At 52.9% G+C, this 20804-nt stretch overlaps 1 protein-coding gene across 1 annotated transcript in view; it reads left to right on the forward strand.

Annotated features, from left to right (window-relative positions):
* The first annotated feature begins 306 nt into the window (after positions 1 to 306).
* The window catches only part of LOC131211876 (metallo-beta-lactamase domain-containing protein 1), a 50775-nt gene continuing 30277 nt past the window's right edge, over positions 307 to 20804 (forward strand). Inside the window, exons 1-2 of the mRNA XM_058205537.1 lie at positions 307 to 1606; positions 6908 to 7075. Of these exons, the coding sequence (XP_058061520.1) occupies positions 1447 to 1606; positions 6908 to 7075 (328 nt within the window). The 5' untranslated portion in view covers positions 307 to 1446. The remainder of the gene's footprint in view (positions 1607 to 6907; positions 7076 to 20804) is intronic.

Genomic DNA, 20804 nt, shown 5'->3' on the forward strand with positions numbered 1-20804 from the left:
TGAGGACAGATCACCGTTGCCCACCGGTGAACGGTGATTTCATTTCTTCTCTTCTCTTTCTCACTCCCCGGATGGAGCGGACCGAAGCGAACCGAACGCAACCGAGTCGCGTCCGAACCCGTCCGTGGAATCGGGGGTGGCGCGGGACTCGTCCTGCGCCCTCCCCCACGGCCGTGGGAAAATTTTGCAATGCGCTCGGTGCGTGGCCGCAGCACCAGCGGGAGCACTTTTTTGGCCGACTTCCTTGCCCGACGCTGTGTTCAGTCAAGGTTGATCACTCGGCAGGAGCGAACGGAGCGCGACTTCCGGACGGATGACCGGCCGATGACGCCGCGGTACGCGTAGCTTGTGTCCCCCGACGCCCGGAACGACCATACGGAATGGTGGTGTTTTTTTCACGGAACCGGAGCAGCCTGTTTCGATAGTTGGCGATGGAAACGGAAAAGGCAACAAACGAATCCTTTCCTCGCCACAGCAGGCGTGTGATCAGAAATCGTGAAAAGTTCACGTTGCACGTTGCACTTTCGTGGCGGTCGGGAAAAAAAAATGAAACCGAAAACGTTGCCGCAACGCCACAGTCGGCCAGCGACGACCACCTCCGCCGTCGTAGACAGCGCCGTTGAAGAAAATGGTCCAAGAGAGAGGAAGAGAGCGAGAGATGGAGCGTGATGGAAAATAATAATAAATCGTGCGTGTTTATGTGCGTGACCGGCCATTAACGCAATGCTCGCCTTTCCGGTGGCCGCGGCCGCTAATCACGCGGCCGTCGCGGTGCGTTGTGTTCGCGAAAATAGCGCAGGAAACGTCCCAAACACTGCGAACGCCGCCGCCCATCGTGCCATCGATCCTTTCGCGTTTGCCGCACAGCCCGGAGGAGAGAAACGCGTGGCCAAGAAATCGCAAAACAGCTGGAACGGATGCCGCGAACCAGTTCGTGAGTGTGCGGGCGTGTTTGCGGTGGTGTGTGTCTGCGGTGCGTGAGTGTGGAGCTGGCCGTGTGCGCGCGCGGGTGTCTCAGTGTGTGCGTTTGCTGTTGGTGAGGTGAAGAAAATCGTGCGGAAAAATCGGCCACCATCGGGGTCAAGTCAAGCTACGCGTACTGCGACGTCGTCAAACGTGCGTCGTCCTGCTCGGTCGCTGCGGTCTGGTCGCTCCTGTCGGTAATCTTCCTGAAAGACTTTTCGCACGTTGCCACGTGTGCGAAACGTGTCAAGCGGTTTCGATGTCGAACCGCTCGGTCGTTACCCACGGCCAAGGAATCGGACGGTGGGATGAAAAGGATACATGCTTTGAATATGCTTTGATTCACACGGTCTTGCGTTGGCGATTTTTAACGTCTTACACGTCGATTAGTTTGGTGCACCCCACGAACCCCGACGGAGACTCATCGTTCGTTTCTGCACCGACGCTAGGGACGCATCCTGGAACCTGTCGGGTGGAACGATAATGAACGAAATCATCATCCTGAATGAGGGCTACTCGAGATACGAGGCAGCGGAACCCTCGGTGATGCTGGCCAACTGCACCTGCACGTTGATCAAAGGCCGCGATTGCAACGTCATCGTGGACACGATGACACCTTGGGACGGCGATCTGCTTTTGCAACGTAAGTATCTTTGATTAGCATATTTGAGACCCTTTTCAGGAGCCATCGATGAAGTTCTTGAAGCGAAGGCGGAAAAAGGATTTATTTTTATGGCCCAACGGGGATAAGCGTAGGGGCAGAGGCCCATTTACGCCGACGATAGCGCAATCGGCATTACGAGCCGACCCTCGGCGACCGCGAATACCAGTGGCCCACTTGGCAACCGACGATGACGACGACGAGGGTTGGTTCATGATGTGTTTCAAGTATGTGGACCCCATTTTCACTTTCCACTGGATGCGATCCAAGCCCTCGATTTCGGCGTACCCTTTCAGCAAAGGAAATGCCAAATCGAACTCTCATTTTCTTCAGACTCTGCTGGGGCCACCACGGACTTTTGGCGGTTACGGAACCTCGATTACACATAAAAAACGAACTGCGATGCGCATTTACTACGTCCATTGACTTCGGGCGCTCGGCCGGGCGGTTCAGTCCCACCCACCGCTACATCGGCGGGTCGATGGGATTCCGATAGCCATGCACGCACGCTACGATTGGTGACAAAAGAACACGCGTTATACGCATCAAACATCACCCCGCGAACATCCCACCGGATCCTCTGGTGGGTCGGGCGTGGGGCGTGTGCCGTTCGGCTGATAGCAGCGTGAACCGCATTTTCCAAAAACCCGCCGGCGCTTCGGTGCGATGGTGGGTTGTGTGTACTTCTTCGGAAATAGTTTTCCCTCCGATCCGCCCGTTTAATCCGCGGTCCCGTGTTGCCCTCGGTCCTACTTTTCTTTGCGTTCCAAATCGCCGCCCAAGATAAGAACGCGAACGGTGGATTCGCGTGGTGCGCAGTTCCCTTCAACTTTTTGCCCGCAGCCCGATCAATGCTCGAGCTCGAAGGTTAGCAAATCAGTCTCGTGGGGTCGGTCGGGTTGTCGCACAAGGACCTCCCCGTGGGTCCCTGGGCCGTTGAAGTTGAACACTGCGCCCGGAAGGGGGCCACACGGTATCGTGGCCCGGTTTGTACCGAACATTTCCGGAATGAGGTAAAAACATCGCCCAAGCACGCAATGACGAGCAAGTTTGCGACGCGAGTTTGTTCGGAGTTTCGCGCAACAAAACGGAGTTCTGCGATTCCCCCTTCCCCTTCGAGGGGTGGTTGAAACTGGGAATCCTTCGGGCCAAAGGTTCCTGCTTCAGTCGGGTTTTCGTCGAACTTTTGATTAAGCTTTTGTCGTTTTGCGCGTTTCCGCGCAAACATAGCGCGGCGCCAGCGATGCCCGGTTCGGTTCGGTGGTCATTTGAATCGCTTTTCGCGGACCGCATCGGGATTGGATCGAGCTTCGGGTTGAAGCGGGCCAGACCCGTCCTGCCCGTCCCTGTGTACTGGTCGATCAGCAGCAGTGCCACAGCACGGAATGGCCCGGATTACCGATCGGACGTCGTTTGCGTTTGACTTTTCGTTCGGCTCATCCGCCTCTCCGCGGCGGCGGTGGGCGATGGCAAGGTGGCCGGCATAAAATATAATTCGAAACACCCTGCCCCGACCCTGGTGGGGCAAAATTTGTGATTCCGACAGTAACTACCGACCAAAAAAAAAAAAAACCCGACGGGAATCGATTGGAAAGCAGTCAGCTCGAACGATAGCTCAAAAACAATTCCACTCAGCTCATTTGTTTCGTTTCCGTTCCGTTGGTGAGACCGAGTCGCGGTTGGTCCAGTGGACCGGGCGGACGGCCTGGGCTGGCCAGTGGCTCGGAGAAAAAGTAATTTAGTGAAATAGAAAAAAAAAATGAAAACGAAATGGCCGGAACTAATTTTGAAAGTTTTTGTCACACATTTTTCACCCAGCCTTTGTGGCTGTGGCAAGAAAAATGTGTCTTTTATTTTGTTTTCTCCATTTTTCGGGGGAGTAATTTGTGAGATGTAGGAATCAGTTTGGTTCCCTTTGGACAGCAGAAGGAATGAAACGATTTTCTTTTACAATTTATTCTCCCAACTCAGTTTTATAGTGATGCGAACTATTGACGGTGACGAACAATGGCCACAAATTAAAATCGTTTATTAAGAGTTTTGTAATTTATGTGTTAGTTTAAAACTATATAAAATTGTGTTTTTTACCCACCGTTTTTAAGGACTTCTCGTTTTGAAAAATTATTTTTTTCTTGTAGTTACGCAATCTATTGGCCATTAATTCTGTTTCTATTATGAATTAGATGCTTTGAAGCTGTTTCTTTCATAAAGAGATGGCCAACAAAACAGTATTCTATGCACTGTTGTTGATAAATAACCGGCATTCACTAATCGATTCTTCTGCTTCCGGGGCGACATCCCTGGGAGGATTGTCACTTCCGACCGCCCCTAGTAAGTTCCAGCGACGTCGAACTCTTCAGTCAGTCGGCCTGCCGCGCCTCTATCGGTGGTGGGCTCCCGAAACTTCATAATGACGCCAATCAAGCCAAACGAGCATAAACTTTGCGGCCAACCATTCACAAGGAGTTCGGCGGACGCGCACACCCCAGAAATGAAAACGTTTACCACAATTAACCGTACAGCAGCAGTGGCCGGGAATATGCAGTCCGTGCAGTGTGGTTCGGGCCGGAAACCCCAAAGAAGCTAGCAGCTTGAGGCTCGACCTCCGGACTTCCGTGCCGAAATGGAACGCGACGAGCAGTGAGTGAAGTAGTTTCGCTGAGAGTGGTTTCGGACAGTCCCAAACGTCCGCCACCTCATCGCCGCCGCCGTCGCCGTTCCCTCTGTGGATTTGTGCAAAAGTTTTTCTTCCTTAGCCGGACTCTGTCGGGTACTGCCTTCGCTGAAGTAGGGGCTACTGGAAAGTTCATCCGGTCGTTTAATCTGCCCGTTTCAGTTTTTCGGTGGCTGGGAAATCGGCAAAAACCAACACCATGCAGTGTGGCCCGTCCCGTCGGGCTCACCTGCTCAAATGAAGTTCAGTTTTTCTGAGGCTATCTGGTTACCTGGTTCTTATCGGACGCTTTAAAAGTCACCTCTATCCTCGGGACGACACCAATGGAAGATGGTATCGACAGTCTTAACTTGGCCGAAGAAAGTGCGCAATGTTGATGAATATTCATTGGCGTTTTAAATTTCTCCCCATCTAGATGACGTATTTCCAAGAGCTTCAACCCGTGGTCCCCGCTCCGTGCTCCGTGGCATCTGCATTGCCGTACCGGGGCAGCTAAAAGACTGATAATCTTATTAACTGCTGATTATAAGCAGCGCAGGTCGTCCATTGAACCGTATTATGAGTCGATTGTGCACTACATCCGCCGGTATCCCTGCCAACAATAGCAGCGAACCGGCCAAAAGTATGCTAATTCCATCGCTCTCCCCTGCCGGCTGGCCGACGGTGCGTTGTGCCCGACTAGGCGCCTCCATCGCCTTGAGTTTTCAGCTGTTGATCGATAATTTTAACATGACAGTTTATATTTTGCCTGGTGCCCCATCGCCAAGCCAAACGCTAGCTGGCCGCGATGAGGGAGGTCCCGGCACTGATGTCACAGGCACTGCGCTCGGCCCCGACCTCGAAAGCTGAAGAAAGAAGTCGAGAAACGACACCCTCAGCTCGGCATCGCTTTCACCGTCGGCCCCGCTGACTTACCGGTTTTCGGGACATCGGTTAATCCCTTTTGATGTCCGATTATCAGGATTTGCGCGGCTTACGTTTTCATTTCATATCTTCATTCAATTTTCCTTCCCAAAGGATCCGTTGGTTTACCTTGCCTTGGATCTAGTGCCCCGGGGACCCTCCGGTGCACCTGACCGAATCCGGATTTAGCCGACAACTCTAGCGTGGCTCAAGGGTGCTCCATTGCCCGGCACCGGCCGCGGGGCGAGTTTTAGTGTGTTCCTCGGGGGCTTACCTTTAGCGAAATGGTGTCCCGTTCCCGGTCAGATGAGCCTTCCTTTGTCGGTCGGCCATAGCGGCCCGGCTTTTGGCTTGACTCCGGAGCACGGCAATCAACTCACGTTGCAGTCCATGCACTCTCCGACGATTGGCTGGCTAGTTCTGTCTCTACTTCCGCTTGATCGGGGCTTCCGTTTCGTCCTGCAGTGTGTGCGCGCAAGTGAGTCGTGAGTGAGAGTGAGTTGCTCCGAATCGAAAGGGACAAAGAACACACGGTCCGAAGTGAATTGCGCTGTGATTCGGTGAGAGGATCGGCTCACCAATCGAGACGATGACTTGTGAGAAAGCTTTCGCCGCAGTGACTATCCAATCACTATAGCAACGCCGCCTGCCCGAACCGATACAACGTGAATTTTTCCATCCAAGCAACTTGCTGTCAGTGACGTGAGTGGTGAGACGTGAGAAAATGAATAGACAGCGTGAGATGGGAAGATATATCGATTATCATACGGCCCATCCGCTGGAAGATGCTGGAAAACGCAATACCCCGCAAACGGTGAGGTTGATTTCCGTTTTTAGTGTCACTTTCCACACCCACACACCTCCCCCTACGTCCGGAAAAATGGGAACGTCCGCTGGAGGTGTTAAACCTCCAGCGCTGCGGAGCTCCGGAGTGAACTGCGGCTCATAATTGTAGCCGTTCGGGTTTTGTGTAACCGGAGAAGGATGGCTGAAACGTGACACCTGGCACACTCACAGACACATAGCGATGGTGCTTCTGCCGCACGACACTCTGCCGAGTCGGCAGTCTGCGGGTCGGGTCGCTGAGTGGTTGGACTGAAAGACGATAACGTTGTTGATGTGGAGGGAACGGTGAATGGTAAAGATTTTTAAGCTCACAAAAGACACGATACGGAGCAATTGTCGGATTTATGTGCTTTGGCCGTGTTTACCCAACCACCCGCCCAACCCACGGTAACTGAGCGGGTTCCAGGGGGGATGCTGTGACAAGGGTACCGTGAGGGGTGTGGTGCTAGGCTATGTTTATAATCGGAACCGTGTCGTGTCGGGCTGATGCCTCCTCCTCAGGTCTGGTGAAGGAAAATCGATAGACGGCAGCACGGGCTGACGCATCCCGGTTTCGGGACCGGGGATTACTTTCCGGTGACTCCCAGTCCCCGGGTGGAGTGGATCCGCTTGGGAGTTGGGCGTTGGTGCTGTTGATCTGATGAATCGCTGCTTGCTTCGAGAAGGTCCTTTGTGGACTTACTGCAGAGGATGGGTTATGAGTCCCAGGCTCGCAACATTGTATCCCTCGTCCAAGGCAAGGTGTAGCACGCTGCCATTGTTTGATCCCGCACATCAGTCCACAAACTAATGCTTCCCATTTTGTTTCTTCCATTCCTTCGCTGGCCGTGGTCACTCATCGCCGCCCCATCGTCGAACAGGGCTGCAGGAGCATCAGCTGCATCCGGACGACATCGACTACGTCGTGAGCACACATGGACACTCCGACCATCTGGGGAATAATAATCTTTTCCTGCGGGCGAAGCGGCACATCGTTGGGACCAACATTTCCCACCGGAATCGTTACTACGTCCATGATTTCGACACTGGTAAGTGGAGCGACTAGTCCAGAGCCGCCCGTCCGTCACGGAACGGTTCGAAATGACGCCGATGATCCGATGACGAGTGGCCGACCAATCTATCCCCTCCTTTAGTTTGGGTCCGAGACAACAAAAATGAACGATATCTCTATAAATGCCCAAAACAAACGCTAAGGATCTTGGGGGGGCGGACAAGGAGACAATCGGACAGATTTATTTTGTGTGGATCGGAGGCGTCGGGAATGGACCAGATTGTTTGACATTAAGGAACCGCCAGGGATCGGCGGCTGTCGGCCTCTCACAGTACCGAATGATGCGAAATCATTTGTGGAAGCCCCACACCGTAGTTTCGTAGGCTCAGGCTCAAGTGGCGATGGCGATTTGCCGAGGGTCGTCCTCTCGGTTCAGTGTCGTTCTCTGGAAATGGATATCTCGTTTCAGTGAATTTTCCTGTGGTTCACACGCGATGATCCCAGCTTGGTGGATCCTGCCCGCAGTGGTGGCCGCGGCCCGAGACGAGCTTTGGTAAACTTATTTACCGAAATAAATAAACAGAAAATTGACACGCCGCGACCCGCCTGGAACGTGGCCGTGGATCACCTCGCTGGTCCGAAGGAAAGGAAAGAGGGAAAAAAAATTCACCCAAAATTAGATCATCCCCCAGGCACGACGCTCGCTTGTCCGGCCGGCGTGGAAATGCTTTCCGCGATTGCTCTCATTTTTCCGGAATTCGGATTACGACAGATTTTGCACCGGTCTAAGGACGGACGGCCAGGGCGGCCCCTCCTTTGCCGTGGGTAGAAATGTATCCTTTCCGTAAGGTCACACATAGATAACCGTTCTGTCTGTCCGCTCGCCCGCCCGCTTTCACCGGAAGCCAGTCCCGGAGGTCCTAGTTTCAAGGTTTTTCTCTTTTATTTTCCACTTTTCGCCTCATTTCCCCGATGACATTTTTGCGCTTGCTCCCGGTGGCCCACCGTGGGCCCCAGGTACCGACGGTGGCCACGGGAGCTGAACTTTATTTTTCCGGCCAGATGAGCATCATCCGCCGTGGCAGGAGGCAGCCAGCAAACCGGTGTTCGGTGCGCCAAGTTCCGGTTCGCCTCCGGGCGCCTTTCTTGGAAGCCACAAATTATTAGCCCTCTGCGCGCTGCGCTTCCGGACGGCGAAGGAGCGGTCCTGCTATATCGACGCATCCGAGACGGGTTGACTCGGGGGCCCTCACCTCCTTGCCCCTTGGCACTCCACCAGCCAGAGGCAGCGGAGCGGTGTTTTAAATCTTTAAATACATTTGCGTCATTAGCGTCCTGTGCGCGGCGCCACACACAGCTCGACGGCCCGAACGGATGGCGGCCCAGGACCAACCGGCTCCGGTTCCGGTTCCGGCGCCAGGGCCTAAATTGGCGGTAGGAATCGATTATTTTAATTTAACTCACAATTTTCTCGATCTGCTTTGCGCCGCCGTAAGCGTCCTCCCGGAACTCGCTAGCGCCCTTCCCCCGGCTCCGACGTACTGCGTCGGATAGTGCGGTAATTTTGCGGAAAATGTGGCCACCGCCACCCCACCTTCTGTCCCCGTTGTTCTCCTGCTCCTGGCGGCCTTTTATGAAGTGTGCTTCGCTGGGCCACAGCCCAACGGCACCGGGACTTCGCCTCCCGGCGGCGAGTGATTTAAACTGTAACGATCGTGGCGCTTAAATTAATGGCCCCGCCCGCAGCTGCGCCCGCCGTGGCACGGGCTCCCTCCCACCCTCGGTGGCCCCCGGGGTTTTGTTTGTTTTATGTGCGCCACGTCGCACCCCGGGAAGACCGTCTCCTCGCGAGATTGCGTCGAGAGTTTTTGTCGGGCGCGAATCTCTGCCTCAGAATGGCCTTTTTTTTGTTTTCTTGTTCTCCCCTGTCCCGATTCCCACCGCCCGTTACAGGACCATTCCCTGCCCCCCGCGGACGGGAAGGTTGTTTGCCTGGCTCGACGCTCACACAATGCATGTTTATCAAGTTTCCCAATGAATATTGCTTTGCGAAATGCTCCATTTTGTTTGCTTAATGCCCGGGGAAGCGATCAGCAGGTGTGGCGGGCGTACGAGAATCGATGTCAAAACTTTACAACGCAAACGACGATCAACATTACTTTTCCAGGACGAGCGGCGAGAGCGATCGTTTGCCGGGATGGATTTAGATAAAATTTTATGAAGAAGAGCAAAATGCGTCACACGCGTCAGCTGGTGACAGTTTGCGGACACGTGGCTGCCGATGCTGGCCTGATTCACCCCGAAGGGTGGCGACGGCCACGTGTCCGCATAAGAAGCTCCGCTTGGATTTCGGGTTGCAGTGCGGCGCACATGCCCACAATGGGCCAGACATCCATACATACATATATGTACATATATCAGGCCCACGCGGTTTATCCTTTTGTGCCTTTTGTTCTGTTCTTTGTTTTTTTTTTCTTCTGGGGGCCACACAGATTGCGGCGGTGGCCATATTGGTGGAAGAAAACACTCCAGCGGCCCGGTTTGCCGTGCGTTTTCCGCCACGCCATTGTTTCGTTTTTATTACATTGTTATGAAGAAAGCGGCCCGGGCCACTGCACCCGGCACGGCTGAACCGGCTCTCCGGCATGGAATATTTGATTTTCGTGCGGGTTGTTGTTTTGTTCGCTATGCTCTGGCCCCTTGTTTCGTGTCACGTTTGTGGAGGAGATAGGAGGCAGCAAGGCATCAATGTTTACTTAAAAGCAAGTGCGACGAACTCGCCCAGGCTAAGCCAACAACGGATGGAACGATAGTTTCGGTGAATGGAGTGCCGATTGAGAAGCTTCTGTTCGCGGATGTCAGGCTTTACTGTGGCTTCAATGATGGTTTCTCTCAACAAGTTGCGAGCTTTGATTAAGAATGTAATTTATCATTTTACTCTAGTTCTTATGCCGTGCAAAGAAGATGGACATGCTTCGAAAAGACACAATTGGCTGTGTGAATAAGGTGGTAAAATATGGTTTATTTTAAATTTTGTCCTCTGTAACCTGTAACTACTTGCTTATTGATTTCTTTACTTTTAGTGAATCTCTTGAGGAGTATCGATCGGGAAAGACCAAAGTCTGGCGAACACAGTGGACAGATCAGGAGTAACTTGACGCCATTTGAGTTGTAGTGCTCGGCTGATTGGTATATTCGGTGCTCATGAAAAGTGCTCAGGCATGGTCAAGCCACCAAGGTAACACAGACCATTTGAAAGCATTGACCCTGTGCTGGGGTGCTTGTAAGCTTCTAGCTGGGTGTTTGCTGGTACGGTTTGTGTTATAATGAACCCTAGACTCGTGCTCTTTTTACATGATTGACCACTGCCAATCTAAATATTTCGTGACGAAAATGGAACTTCTCATAGCCGAATGCTGGATGGGTACTTGACTTCTGTCTCCTCTAACGGACGATTGGTTCACCTTTCTGTACCGTCTTTTTGCGTTTCCGATGTAATGATTCAACGTATCGCTGATTTTAAATCGAAACGTTCAATGGCGCACTCACCGTCTGCTGTCGCCAGTGTGATCGAACACGTGTGCCAGGCATCCAGGTTTGTGCATCAGCTTCCGAAGTTCCCATTCTTCCCCAGGGAACAAGCACCAGCCACTTAATGCAATTTCTTCGCGTCGGTTTCGTTTTGATTGCGAGGCGTGAAACTTTGGTGCGAACAAGGAACTCCGGGAGACCGCAAACGTAGTCCGGGGCCAACGTTGCCGTTGCTTGTCTGTGCCATCTTTTTGTCACGCAAATAGCGACCGGATTCCGGTTCCGCTTCCTGCCACACCACGCTGGTAGCGAACGATGTTTCTCGCGTTTTTTGGTTTTTATTCTTCTCCCTTTTCCGACCGGAATCGACAACCCACGGTGGCGGCGGAGCTTGGTCGGTAATTTCATTGTCAACATGTGTGCCTGCGCGAGTATGTGGAGGTGCTTTGCTTTTTTATGCCGCTGCCTCTACTGATGTGTCCTTGTTTTTCTCGTTTTCGGTTACGCCGTCGTTCGGTTACGTTCGCCCGACGATCCGTCACGTTCGGCGCTTCGCTGTGTGCGGGGGGGCTCAGCAGGAGGTCTCGCCGTGCTTGATTTCCGCAGTTGGCCCACTTCAGCCAGGCCAGCGGCGTAAGTAGCACACTCGGTACAGCCCGGTCGGAGACGGCGTGAAATTCTACACTTTCCTTCCGGCTGATCCGGTTTTGACGAGCTCTGACGGCCGACGAATCCGTAGATAGTGTCGCCGTCGCCGGCATACGACGTGACATTTCCATAATCGAGTTCCGAGCCGCAACCGCAGTCTGTTTCGGTGGGCAAGACGATACGGCGCAGTAGGAACGATACGGACGGGCCGGGTGTCGTCTTGGAGATCCTGGATCTCGGGCTCCCAATGAGATTGTTTCGATGTGGTTCCGTTGAGCGCACAGAAATTGAATTTCGGTGTCCGAGTGTCCGCGTGAGCGGCCAAGAAACTTCCCCGTTGCAGAGTGAACGGTTTAACCTACGACGGTTTTCGTCAAGCACTCTTACGATGAACCCACTGCGCGCGGACTCAGAGCAGCGTAAGTCGCCCAAAGTAATCTGCTACCCGCTTTGCTGCCCTTGAGCAGGGATCCCAATCCCCGGAGAAACTAACCTTTACCGGATGGCTAGGTTTAACGGCGTGGCTTCCGGTCACCGAAGTCTCGGGCAATGGCGCCCACTTGGCGAACGGTCGGTCTACTTCTATCTCTCTCTCTCTCGAAGCCATTACTGCTACCTCATCGCCATCATCATCATCGACCGGGGGCTGCTTGCTGCAGACACTTTTTCGCTATCGCAAAAATTCGATTTCGTATCATGCGGTGACGCGCCCAGCCCGGGTGATTCCAAATGACATTACAGGACGGCCCACCCGGCCTACTTCCGCCGGCGATCCGTGGACGATCCAGGACGTGCCAGCAGACATGTGTCTCCGGACCGGTCGGCCCGGGACCTTTTCGCCCGGTTCACCCGGAGTTCCAGTGAAGTCATTGCTGCGCGAGCTGCTGAACTCTGAAATATGGACTCAATTTTCGGAAGACAATCACTGTCACCAACCGACGGAAGTGACGCAAGCGAGCGGGCGAGCGAGAGATAATTGTCCGCACGGAAGTAGATTTGGTGTTGCGATTCGAGCGGCCACAGCGGGGTGTCGATGCGAAGGCCTGCTGAGGTCGTTACTGTTGGCCGGTCGGGTGTCCGTTTTGATTTGGCCCAGCTGCTGCTGCTGCTGCTTGGTTCCGGTACCACCAGCATGGCCAGCTGGCCAGCGAGCCGGGTCCATTTTATGAAAATATTTATGGACTTTCCGGGAAATTAACTTTTAGCAGTCGATTAACGATTTGCCCCAACTCTAGGGGCTGTGCCCCCGCCTGGCCAGAATTAATGTCCGGCAGGAGCTGGCGTCCCCTGGCCTTTTGGCCGTGCGCCATTCGATCGTCGTTATCGAATCACTTGAAATTACCTGGTCCTTGGGTTTTTTTCTCTCTCTGTTGCGAAACCATTTGTCACTTCTTGCCCAGGTCCCTTTCGGGGCCACCGAAATTGCCTGTTTTCCAACCAACACACAGTGCATTATAGGGGCTATTTTGTGGGGGAAGTTTTACGCCGAACGCGCCCATTTCATGGTCGGGACCCCCTTATTGCGGCAATCAAATTCTGTGGTTTTTGGCCCGGTGAAAATGACAAGCAAGTGAGAGAGGGAGGGAGAGAGAGAGAGAGAGAGAACGAGCGATGGGGGTTCAAAATGGCGACAGTTTGTGGCGTGCCGAAAGATTTGTGCTAAAATGCGTCTTTTGGGCCCTGAAGGGAGGCAGGGCGGATTGGTGAATGTTTGATAAGTTTATGGTTGAGCCGGTGCCATCTTTGGCCGTCGGCCGGAGTCTTAGGCTGTGACTTTATGAATTTTACAAGTCATATTTCAAATGACGAAAAAAGGTGCAATATTAACGATCCGTTCCGGGTGCGTCTTACACTTTCGCCGCACTCTCTCTCTGTCTCTCTCAGTTTTCGGTTCCTCGTTGTATTTCGTTGTCTTGTCACGGGTACAGTTGGCCCTCCACGTTAACCGTGCTGCGCGTGGGCTTTTATTCCTTCGTTTTCGGTCGTTGTTTTTGCGCCATTCTGTTCCTGGTTTCCGTTTCGTCCTAAGCGAGCCCGCCGGTGGGAGGTACTTCTTCGCTCTGCTCGCGCTGACAGCTACCTTAATTAAGCAGGCTGCATGTCACGGGGGGCACCCGAAGCCGGTCCGGGGAGACAGGACCAAGCATAACCTCCCCGGGGCGGTTATCTGCTTAACCGTGTGGCGCTTCCATCCCACCACGGAAGGATCCCGCCCAGCCGCCATGCGAGAGGCTGCGAGCGAACCGAAAGGAAATTTTCTTTGATTGGGCTTTTGAATAGAAATTGTATTGTGTGTATGTGTGGGTGGGTGGGTGGGTGGGCGTGTGTATTGTGCACGTGAATTTGGTGCGACGCTTTCTTTCTCTACAATGTTGGTCTTCCTGTTGGGCCCGGCTTTGTTCATCGAAAGCACGGAATTCGGTCGGTGGTCCTTTTGTATTGCTCATTTTGTGACACGGCACGCTCTGTGCATGGCACCGTTTTCGGGTCACACGGAGCCCCGCCCGACTGTCACCGACTGTTTGCCGAGCGTTGTCCCGTTTTTCTTCGGAACTTCGGAGTGGGTTAACGGTAGGGTGGGTTTTGAACTCATTGGGTACGCCTTCAGCGTCCCGGCACGAGTATGTGATTACTGTCGAAAGAATAGAGTAAAAATGTTCTTTATAATGTGCTTATTAACTTTGTGCCCATTAGTTTGGCCCGAAAGGTGACAAAGCTTACCCGCCATTCTGTGCGGTGGCAGATGGAAACCATTTTCTTGCACCTGCCACACTCTGACATTCGACGGAAACTTTAGCTTTGTTAATTGCATTTTATTGATTTAGTCGTTCATTGTCACGCTTCGTATATTTAAATACAACTTATTATGACTTACAACTGAAAATATTTGCACTCAAGTTATCGCCACGGTACGAACGATCCAGCCATAACAGATATCCAGCCTCTTACAGATAGTTTGCCGATCGAGCACTGGCCTGTAGCATTCCTGTGCTAAAAAAAGTTCGTTTGCAAAAGATTGGTGCCGATCGTCCTTGGAGTCAACAATATTATATTGTTTCTCCGCGTCTGTGGAAATTAAGAATATGCCCTCAATCAGGTACGGAACTGATCGGACAATCCTGGCCATCTAGCTTTGGGACTGGCCATCCGAACCAGGCCCCGGCCACCAGTCAAAAACCAAACACTGCTTGGGCCGGGGCCTGGGCCTGGGGTCTCTCTCTCTCGCAACTGTTGCGAGACAGCGATGAATAATGGATTCCCCGAGGTTTGTTGTCCGGAGATTCGGAGACGCGCGCGCGCGTCCGAACAAACTTACGTTTTGAGCGGATTAGTCGCGGCCCGCTGCAACGGTTCCGACCCGATGGTCATGATTAATTATTCAGCCCGGAGCCGGGGAGAAGCACCGGCAGCAGCCGACGACGGACCCGGGCCACCCGGTTACACCCGAGAGGCGCAAAACTTGAACCCTCCCCGAGAGGGTTCCCATATGGGAGGAGGCTCCGGCCACACACCGGAACTAGTCCCGTTTGGCAAAAAAAAGAAACACAAGAAACAAGAGTGGGCCCTCTGCTCGTGACGCCGGACCAAACAAACGGGCCACCAGCAGCCAGCAATCGTCAAGTATTTTATGGGAGAGCTACTACTTCCAGCACGGATGGATGTGGCAGCATTTTGGGGGACGCCTTCCGGGTGTTACGGTGGCATAACAACAGCAGCAGCAGCCATCGCCATCCACTGTTGGCCGGACGAAGGGCCATTAGTGCCAGATGTGGTGGCTGCCGCGAGCACAGTTTGGGCTGTTGGGCGAGTGGTAAACATAATCCTCCACCGGGCGGCACACCTGGTACACGGGAGCGCACCACCACTCGTTGGCCGCGCACTTTGTTTGCTGCCTAATCTCTATGTTTGACTTATGATTTCGGGTTGCTGCCGGGCTAACGGTAGCTTCTGGGTGCGCCACTACCCTTTCGACTGGCTCGAGCATACGCTAATTTGATAAGGCTTTTGTGTTTGCTCCGTTTCTGTCGCCGGACCCTGGTCCTGGCCGTTGGCCGATGTATAGAAACAGATTTACTTGTCACCTTCACATTCCGACAAAGTAGCCGTTGAGTTGTGGGGCTCGTGTTGAGTGAGTCACAACAAAAAGTATACGACCTTCCAAAAGTCGTTCCATCATTTCGGGCCGCGCACGCATGACTTCTTCGGCCAGAGGACCCCAGGCCACTCCGGAGAACGGTGAAACAGAACGAGAGCGAAGCAAAGTAAAGATGGATGACCAGCGTAGCGCAAGATGGCCGGCGGCCATATATGAGGGTGAGTTGTTTTTTAAGCGAATCTTTTATTGCCACCGCCCTTCCGGGCCACGTGTGCGTGCGATGGCCGTCAGCGTTTATTGTAGCCAGCCGGTTCTCTTACTTTTGTAGGTGCTTGGTGTGACGATAAAAACGATTCGCCTTAAATTGGGACCACCGAACCACCGTTGACGGAACGTCAACAGAACACTTACGACACTCGGCGCGGATTGGCGGATCCGTGATGTCGCCCAAACCAAGGAGTAGCAGCGAAAGATGAGATGCATCCAAGCTCAAGCTCAAGCACCTAGCCCGAGATGGCAGTTTCCGGTTTCGCTACACCTCCCGTCTCGTGGCGTGTAACAAGGGGCAATAAAGTGAAGAGGCCACTTGAAAAACAACCCGACCCCAAATAACCGCGAGAGGCGCGTACTTGAGCGACCATTTCACTCGAGAGCCGCCCGTCCGGCCGGCCGGCTGAAGAAATGGCCTTCCGCGAAGTCCTGGATTGGCCAAATATTCGTACCACGGAGAGAGAGAGAGAGAGAGGTCGATGAGTGTATGTATGTTTGTGACTAAAACGGGCATTTATTGAGATTGGGCCCGAGACCCGCCGGGGGCCGCTCGAAGCAAAATTGTGCGCAATCCATCCATCCATTGTTTTGCTCCCTTTGGCCGGATCGTGAGAAATTTCCCGATTTTTCCTCGGTCGGCCGAGGCGAATGGTGGTGTGTTTTGCTGGTTGCTCTGTCCTTGTCCCAACCCGTGGTTGCTCCGAGAACCACCGCCCAAATGGCTCGGAAATGGAATGGAATGCAAAAAAGAAACCGACCGGATTGCTGGCCCGAGTGCCGGTCCGTTCACCTGGTTCCGCAGAAAACGGATGGTCTCAATCAGTGGGGACCGGCTGTTTGCTGTGGTTTAGCATCCTTGCCCGCCGCAGGAAGATGAGGGCGCTACATGGCGAAATTAATTTGTATCCATTTCTCAGACTCGCTGCGTCTCGCCTCGGGAATGTTTTCTTTCCACACAGCCGGACGGTTGCGGCCGAATGGGAAGCGAACGTAATGGGCATTCCAGGCGTTCCCGTCAGCGTACGGTAGGGAGTAGATAAAAACACATCGAAAGGCTCCGTTGCTTGCTCATTTCTTCTACAGGGAGCCCAAATGATAGGAAAATTCAAATGACGTCGTAAACCTGCGACTGAAAAAAGCGAATCGTGAATCCGCCGGAGGCATTAATACTTTAACCTACCATCGGACATAATTGCTCGAGTAAGTGTGTGTGTGTTCGAGCGAAACGGCCAGCGGGGATCCGGGTTCCGGGTATGGTGTGAACAGTGTGGCCAAAGGACACCTGGGGCACTGGTCAGCAATGGCACCGGTGGCAGGTCGTAAAGTGGTGGAAAATCGTTTCACTGAAAAAAAGAAGCAAAAACGACGAACAGGAACTCCTCCGAAAGGCATTTGAATCAATGATGCCACATCCCGGCGTCCAATGCCCCCGGTGGTGGTGCTGCGAAGGAATTTCTTCGCTTTTCATCAAAACGGAGTTTCGGAGTTTGGTATCTGCTTTCGGTTCTTCTTCTTCCTCTCACGCCCACCAGCAGAAAGTGGGAAGAAAATGCGTTTCGTGCGATTCAGGACCGGACCAGGTTGGCCAGTCCGGTGGTCCGGGCTCACATTATTATGCGAAAGAGCATTTTCATTATCATCTTTCATTCTTTGATTTTCCTTTTTCGGGAACGCCTGTGTGAAGGCGGGTTTGCCGTGGCCATTTTCACGGCTGCGAAGCGGGCCCCGAGCCTGATGGAAGGAAATTAATTTAAATTCCCCGCACAACGGTGTGGCATTCGCGAGCGGATCGTGTGGCATGTGTACAATCGCGCACGGGACGGGCTCCCTCGAAAAACCAAATGAGCCCGACACCTCTGTCGGGACTTGCCGTTGCCACTTGGGTCGATCGCACCTAAACGCCTAAATTTGGCGCCCGCGATGAAAACACAATCACTTGGGTTGGGTCGGGGCCCGATGGATCCTACCTCTTAGCACTCTGCCCTGAAAAGGTGGATTAGGTCTAAGGGCACAAGGGCCTGGGACTGTCAGGTTTCGCTCACTTCACTGCTTTCCCATTTATTCATCTTCACTTTGGGTGCGCTGCATGTGTCTGCTGCGGGAATTGTGGTTAACCTCATTTTTTCCCGAAATGGAGGCGCATGGAGCGTCATCGCCGCTTCAACCGGGCACCGGGGTCTTAAGTTGACGTTGATCAAATAAATTTCGCTGCATTGTGGCGCCTGCGTAAGGCGGGGGACCCCCGTATGCGGTGTGTTCAGTGCTCAGTGCCTTCGACCCCAAAAAGGCAACATAAAGCCATTTCGGTCACCGAGCGCTGCCGGCATTCCCCAGGAGACATTCGTTGTAATGTTTCGGAACCCGTGGGCGACGGTCGATGCGATACCGTCACCGGGTCACCGGAGGGGGCCAACTTGTGGGCGATTGCGGTGGCGATGGCAACACTGCCGTGAATCTACGTCGCGCCCTCGCTGAAGAGATGCTGAATTTTGCTGTTCAGGCTCCCCGCGGGCGGCTGCTGCCCGAGGTGGAACTGTAGGTCCAATGGCCAACGTGAACCTGACGTCTGCCAGTATTTTATGCTGAAACATTTTTTGTTCGCCACCGCCTTCGGAAGACACTCTGCCAACCGTTCTGCCGTAACTGCCATTTTGCTCCCCAAATGCTTCCAGGCATCCTAGGAGGCGTTGCGTTTGTATCGTTCCGTCTATCTTCATCTATCGGTTAAACGGCATCGTCGGTTGGCTTTTATTGGCGCGCTTGGTACCCCGGTTTTCGCGTTGTTGTTGTCGACAGCAGCATCGTCTAATGCTGCGTGCAGAATGGGCGGTTGGAACCCTGGCCCTTGGAGCACCGGTGCCGGTGGCGGATGGTGAAATGTGTTAAATTGTTTCTTTCGCTGGCCGCCGCCTGGGACACGGTAAGTTATTATGCCGGCGTACCCGTGGCAAAGTGAGTGACAGACAAGCCTCGACGGTGTTTACATTCTCACGGAAGAGAAAGTGCGTGCGAAGAGCCGGGGTAAATAAATACCATTTCCAGGAAAATTTATACAAAATTAACTAACCATTGGCCGTCGTCAGATGATGATTTTCATGTTTCACAGCTCAACGTTGCTTTGGTGATGCCTACTGCGCCTGTAGTTGATTTCATTGTTGCTGATTGCCTCCCAATATCGGAAGGCTTTTTTGACAACTAAAAGTATTTTCTTTAATCTTTTAGGCGAAAACCTTTCTTTAATCTTTTAGGTTTTTAAGGCTTTTAGGTATGTAATGCTCGAATTCGGTCACACATCATGCTCATGTAAACATTTTTGTTGAAACAATGACCGCAGGTGATATGTTGCTGGACTTCTGCCGGGTTTGGCTGATTATTTGGAAATTCATGTTGAAAGCAGTGCGAGCCTAGCCGATGCAGTTATGACCGATCAAATAGGGGAATATCTTTGTCACCATCAATCCAACTGACTTTTGGCACCCAAACCTACAGATAATCGGTAAATGTACCCACAAACGCAACGAACGAATGGCTCATTTGTGGGCGGCTTGAATCTCGTAAAATTAATTGTCCTTTGATCGCGCGCATTCGCTTGGATGAAGACGCTGACGCCAATCTCGACCTCACAGCCGATCTCGAGCCGCAGCCGCTCTTGGTTTCGGTGGCCCCAATGTACAGCCAGCATCGATGTGATGGTCATAAAAATTATGACCCATGCTGTGGTGTCGAAGGGGCCGCGTTTGGGGCACGCATAATGAATGCATAAAACCTTCCGGTACAATCTTCCAGAGATCCGGGACGACCCGCACTCACTGGCGGACGGTTTTATTGTCTCGTCAAACCCGATGGACCCACATCAAAATGGCACCAGGACCGATGCGTGGCCGGAAGTTGATAAATAAGGACGTGGTTCGATATACGTGCGCTCCTCTCCATAAAGCCACGTATGGGGCACAAAACGGACGTTGATTGGCCGTGCATTGGCCGAAGAGCGACTTCATAAGCGACGACGTCGTAGCGGTGGCATCGTTTCTTTTTATCGCCCGATCCATATCTGTCATCGTGGCGGAGGGTCAAAAATGAACCAAGATGTGCATTCTTGAACCCGACAGGACAAAGTTACGGTTCCACCTTAATCAATCATCAAACGGGATGAAGGTGCTCTGTGTGCTCACTGGCTCTTTGAGTTCTCTATCAGTGCCACGTGTCTGCGGGAACCTTCTTCAAAGGACACCGGTACCGTTGCTAATGTTTACCCGTTCTCGGCCAGCTTCCCGGAAGTGCTTCGACGATCGAAATTACTCATTGCCCTGCGGCCTGCTGATGTGTGTGTCGCAGCATGTGCTTCCTTCCGGAGTTGGAATCGATCGACTCGAATCGAATCATTACCTGGTTCACGGGCGAGTACCTTTTCCGCCGACGACAGCCCGGTCCCCTGGTAACGGGGAAACTTTGGCGGAGTCGTCGTGCCGCTTCCAGCGAACTTTTCGATACACGTTGCTGATTTTAGGTTTATCTCACTTGGACTCGGTCGTTTCATTTGCCTCCTGCACCGACGGTAGCGGCGGCAAAAGTTTGTGACGTGTGTCAAGAAGCGACAGTCATACTAATTTGTGAAGATCGCTTTTTGCGAACCGTGCCAACCCACAAGGCTCACGATCGGGCTTCCGGTGGGCGCCCACTGCCCTGGCCGGGGACTTTGTGAGCAACTTTCACGCTCGGTTTGAGCCGCCAGCGAAGCGGAACCAATTTCTCTGCCGCCGGCACAGAGTTTGGTTACTTTTGAATTGTTTTCCTCGGCGTTTTTTTCCGTTTCGGCGTGGGACGCACACAGTAATAATGTGTTTTTCATGTTTTTTTAACGGTTTGATTGAGTTGGATTATTATTTTGTGGGCAGTTGCCTCTTTTCTGCTCGAGGCTTTCTGTTTCTGTTTCGCCGCGGGATGGTGGTATTTAATTAAACTGCTATTAATCGTGAATATTTTAGGCAACTGTGAGTCGCGGCCCATCGGTAAGGTCGGTGGTTAATGCTTAGCCTTAGCTTTATTTCTTTCCCGGGCGCCTGATAAGGAGTTTATGTGTGGTGTGACCCGGATGATTATTACGGGTTCCCTTAACTGACGTCATTAGTAACCGGAATCAGCACAAATTGGGTGGCCAGGTTGTGCCCCGTTGAAACTAAAACCTTTGCCCACCTCCTCATTTATGCATTCCCCGTGCGTT

This window comes from Anopheles bellator, chromosome 2, assembly GCF_943735745.2.
Source record: "Anopheles bellator chromosome 2, idAnoBellAS_SP24_06.2, whole genome shotgun sequence".
Lineage (NCBI taxonomy): Eukaryota > Metazoa > Arthropoda > Insecta > Diptera > Culicidae > Anopheles > Anopheles bellator.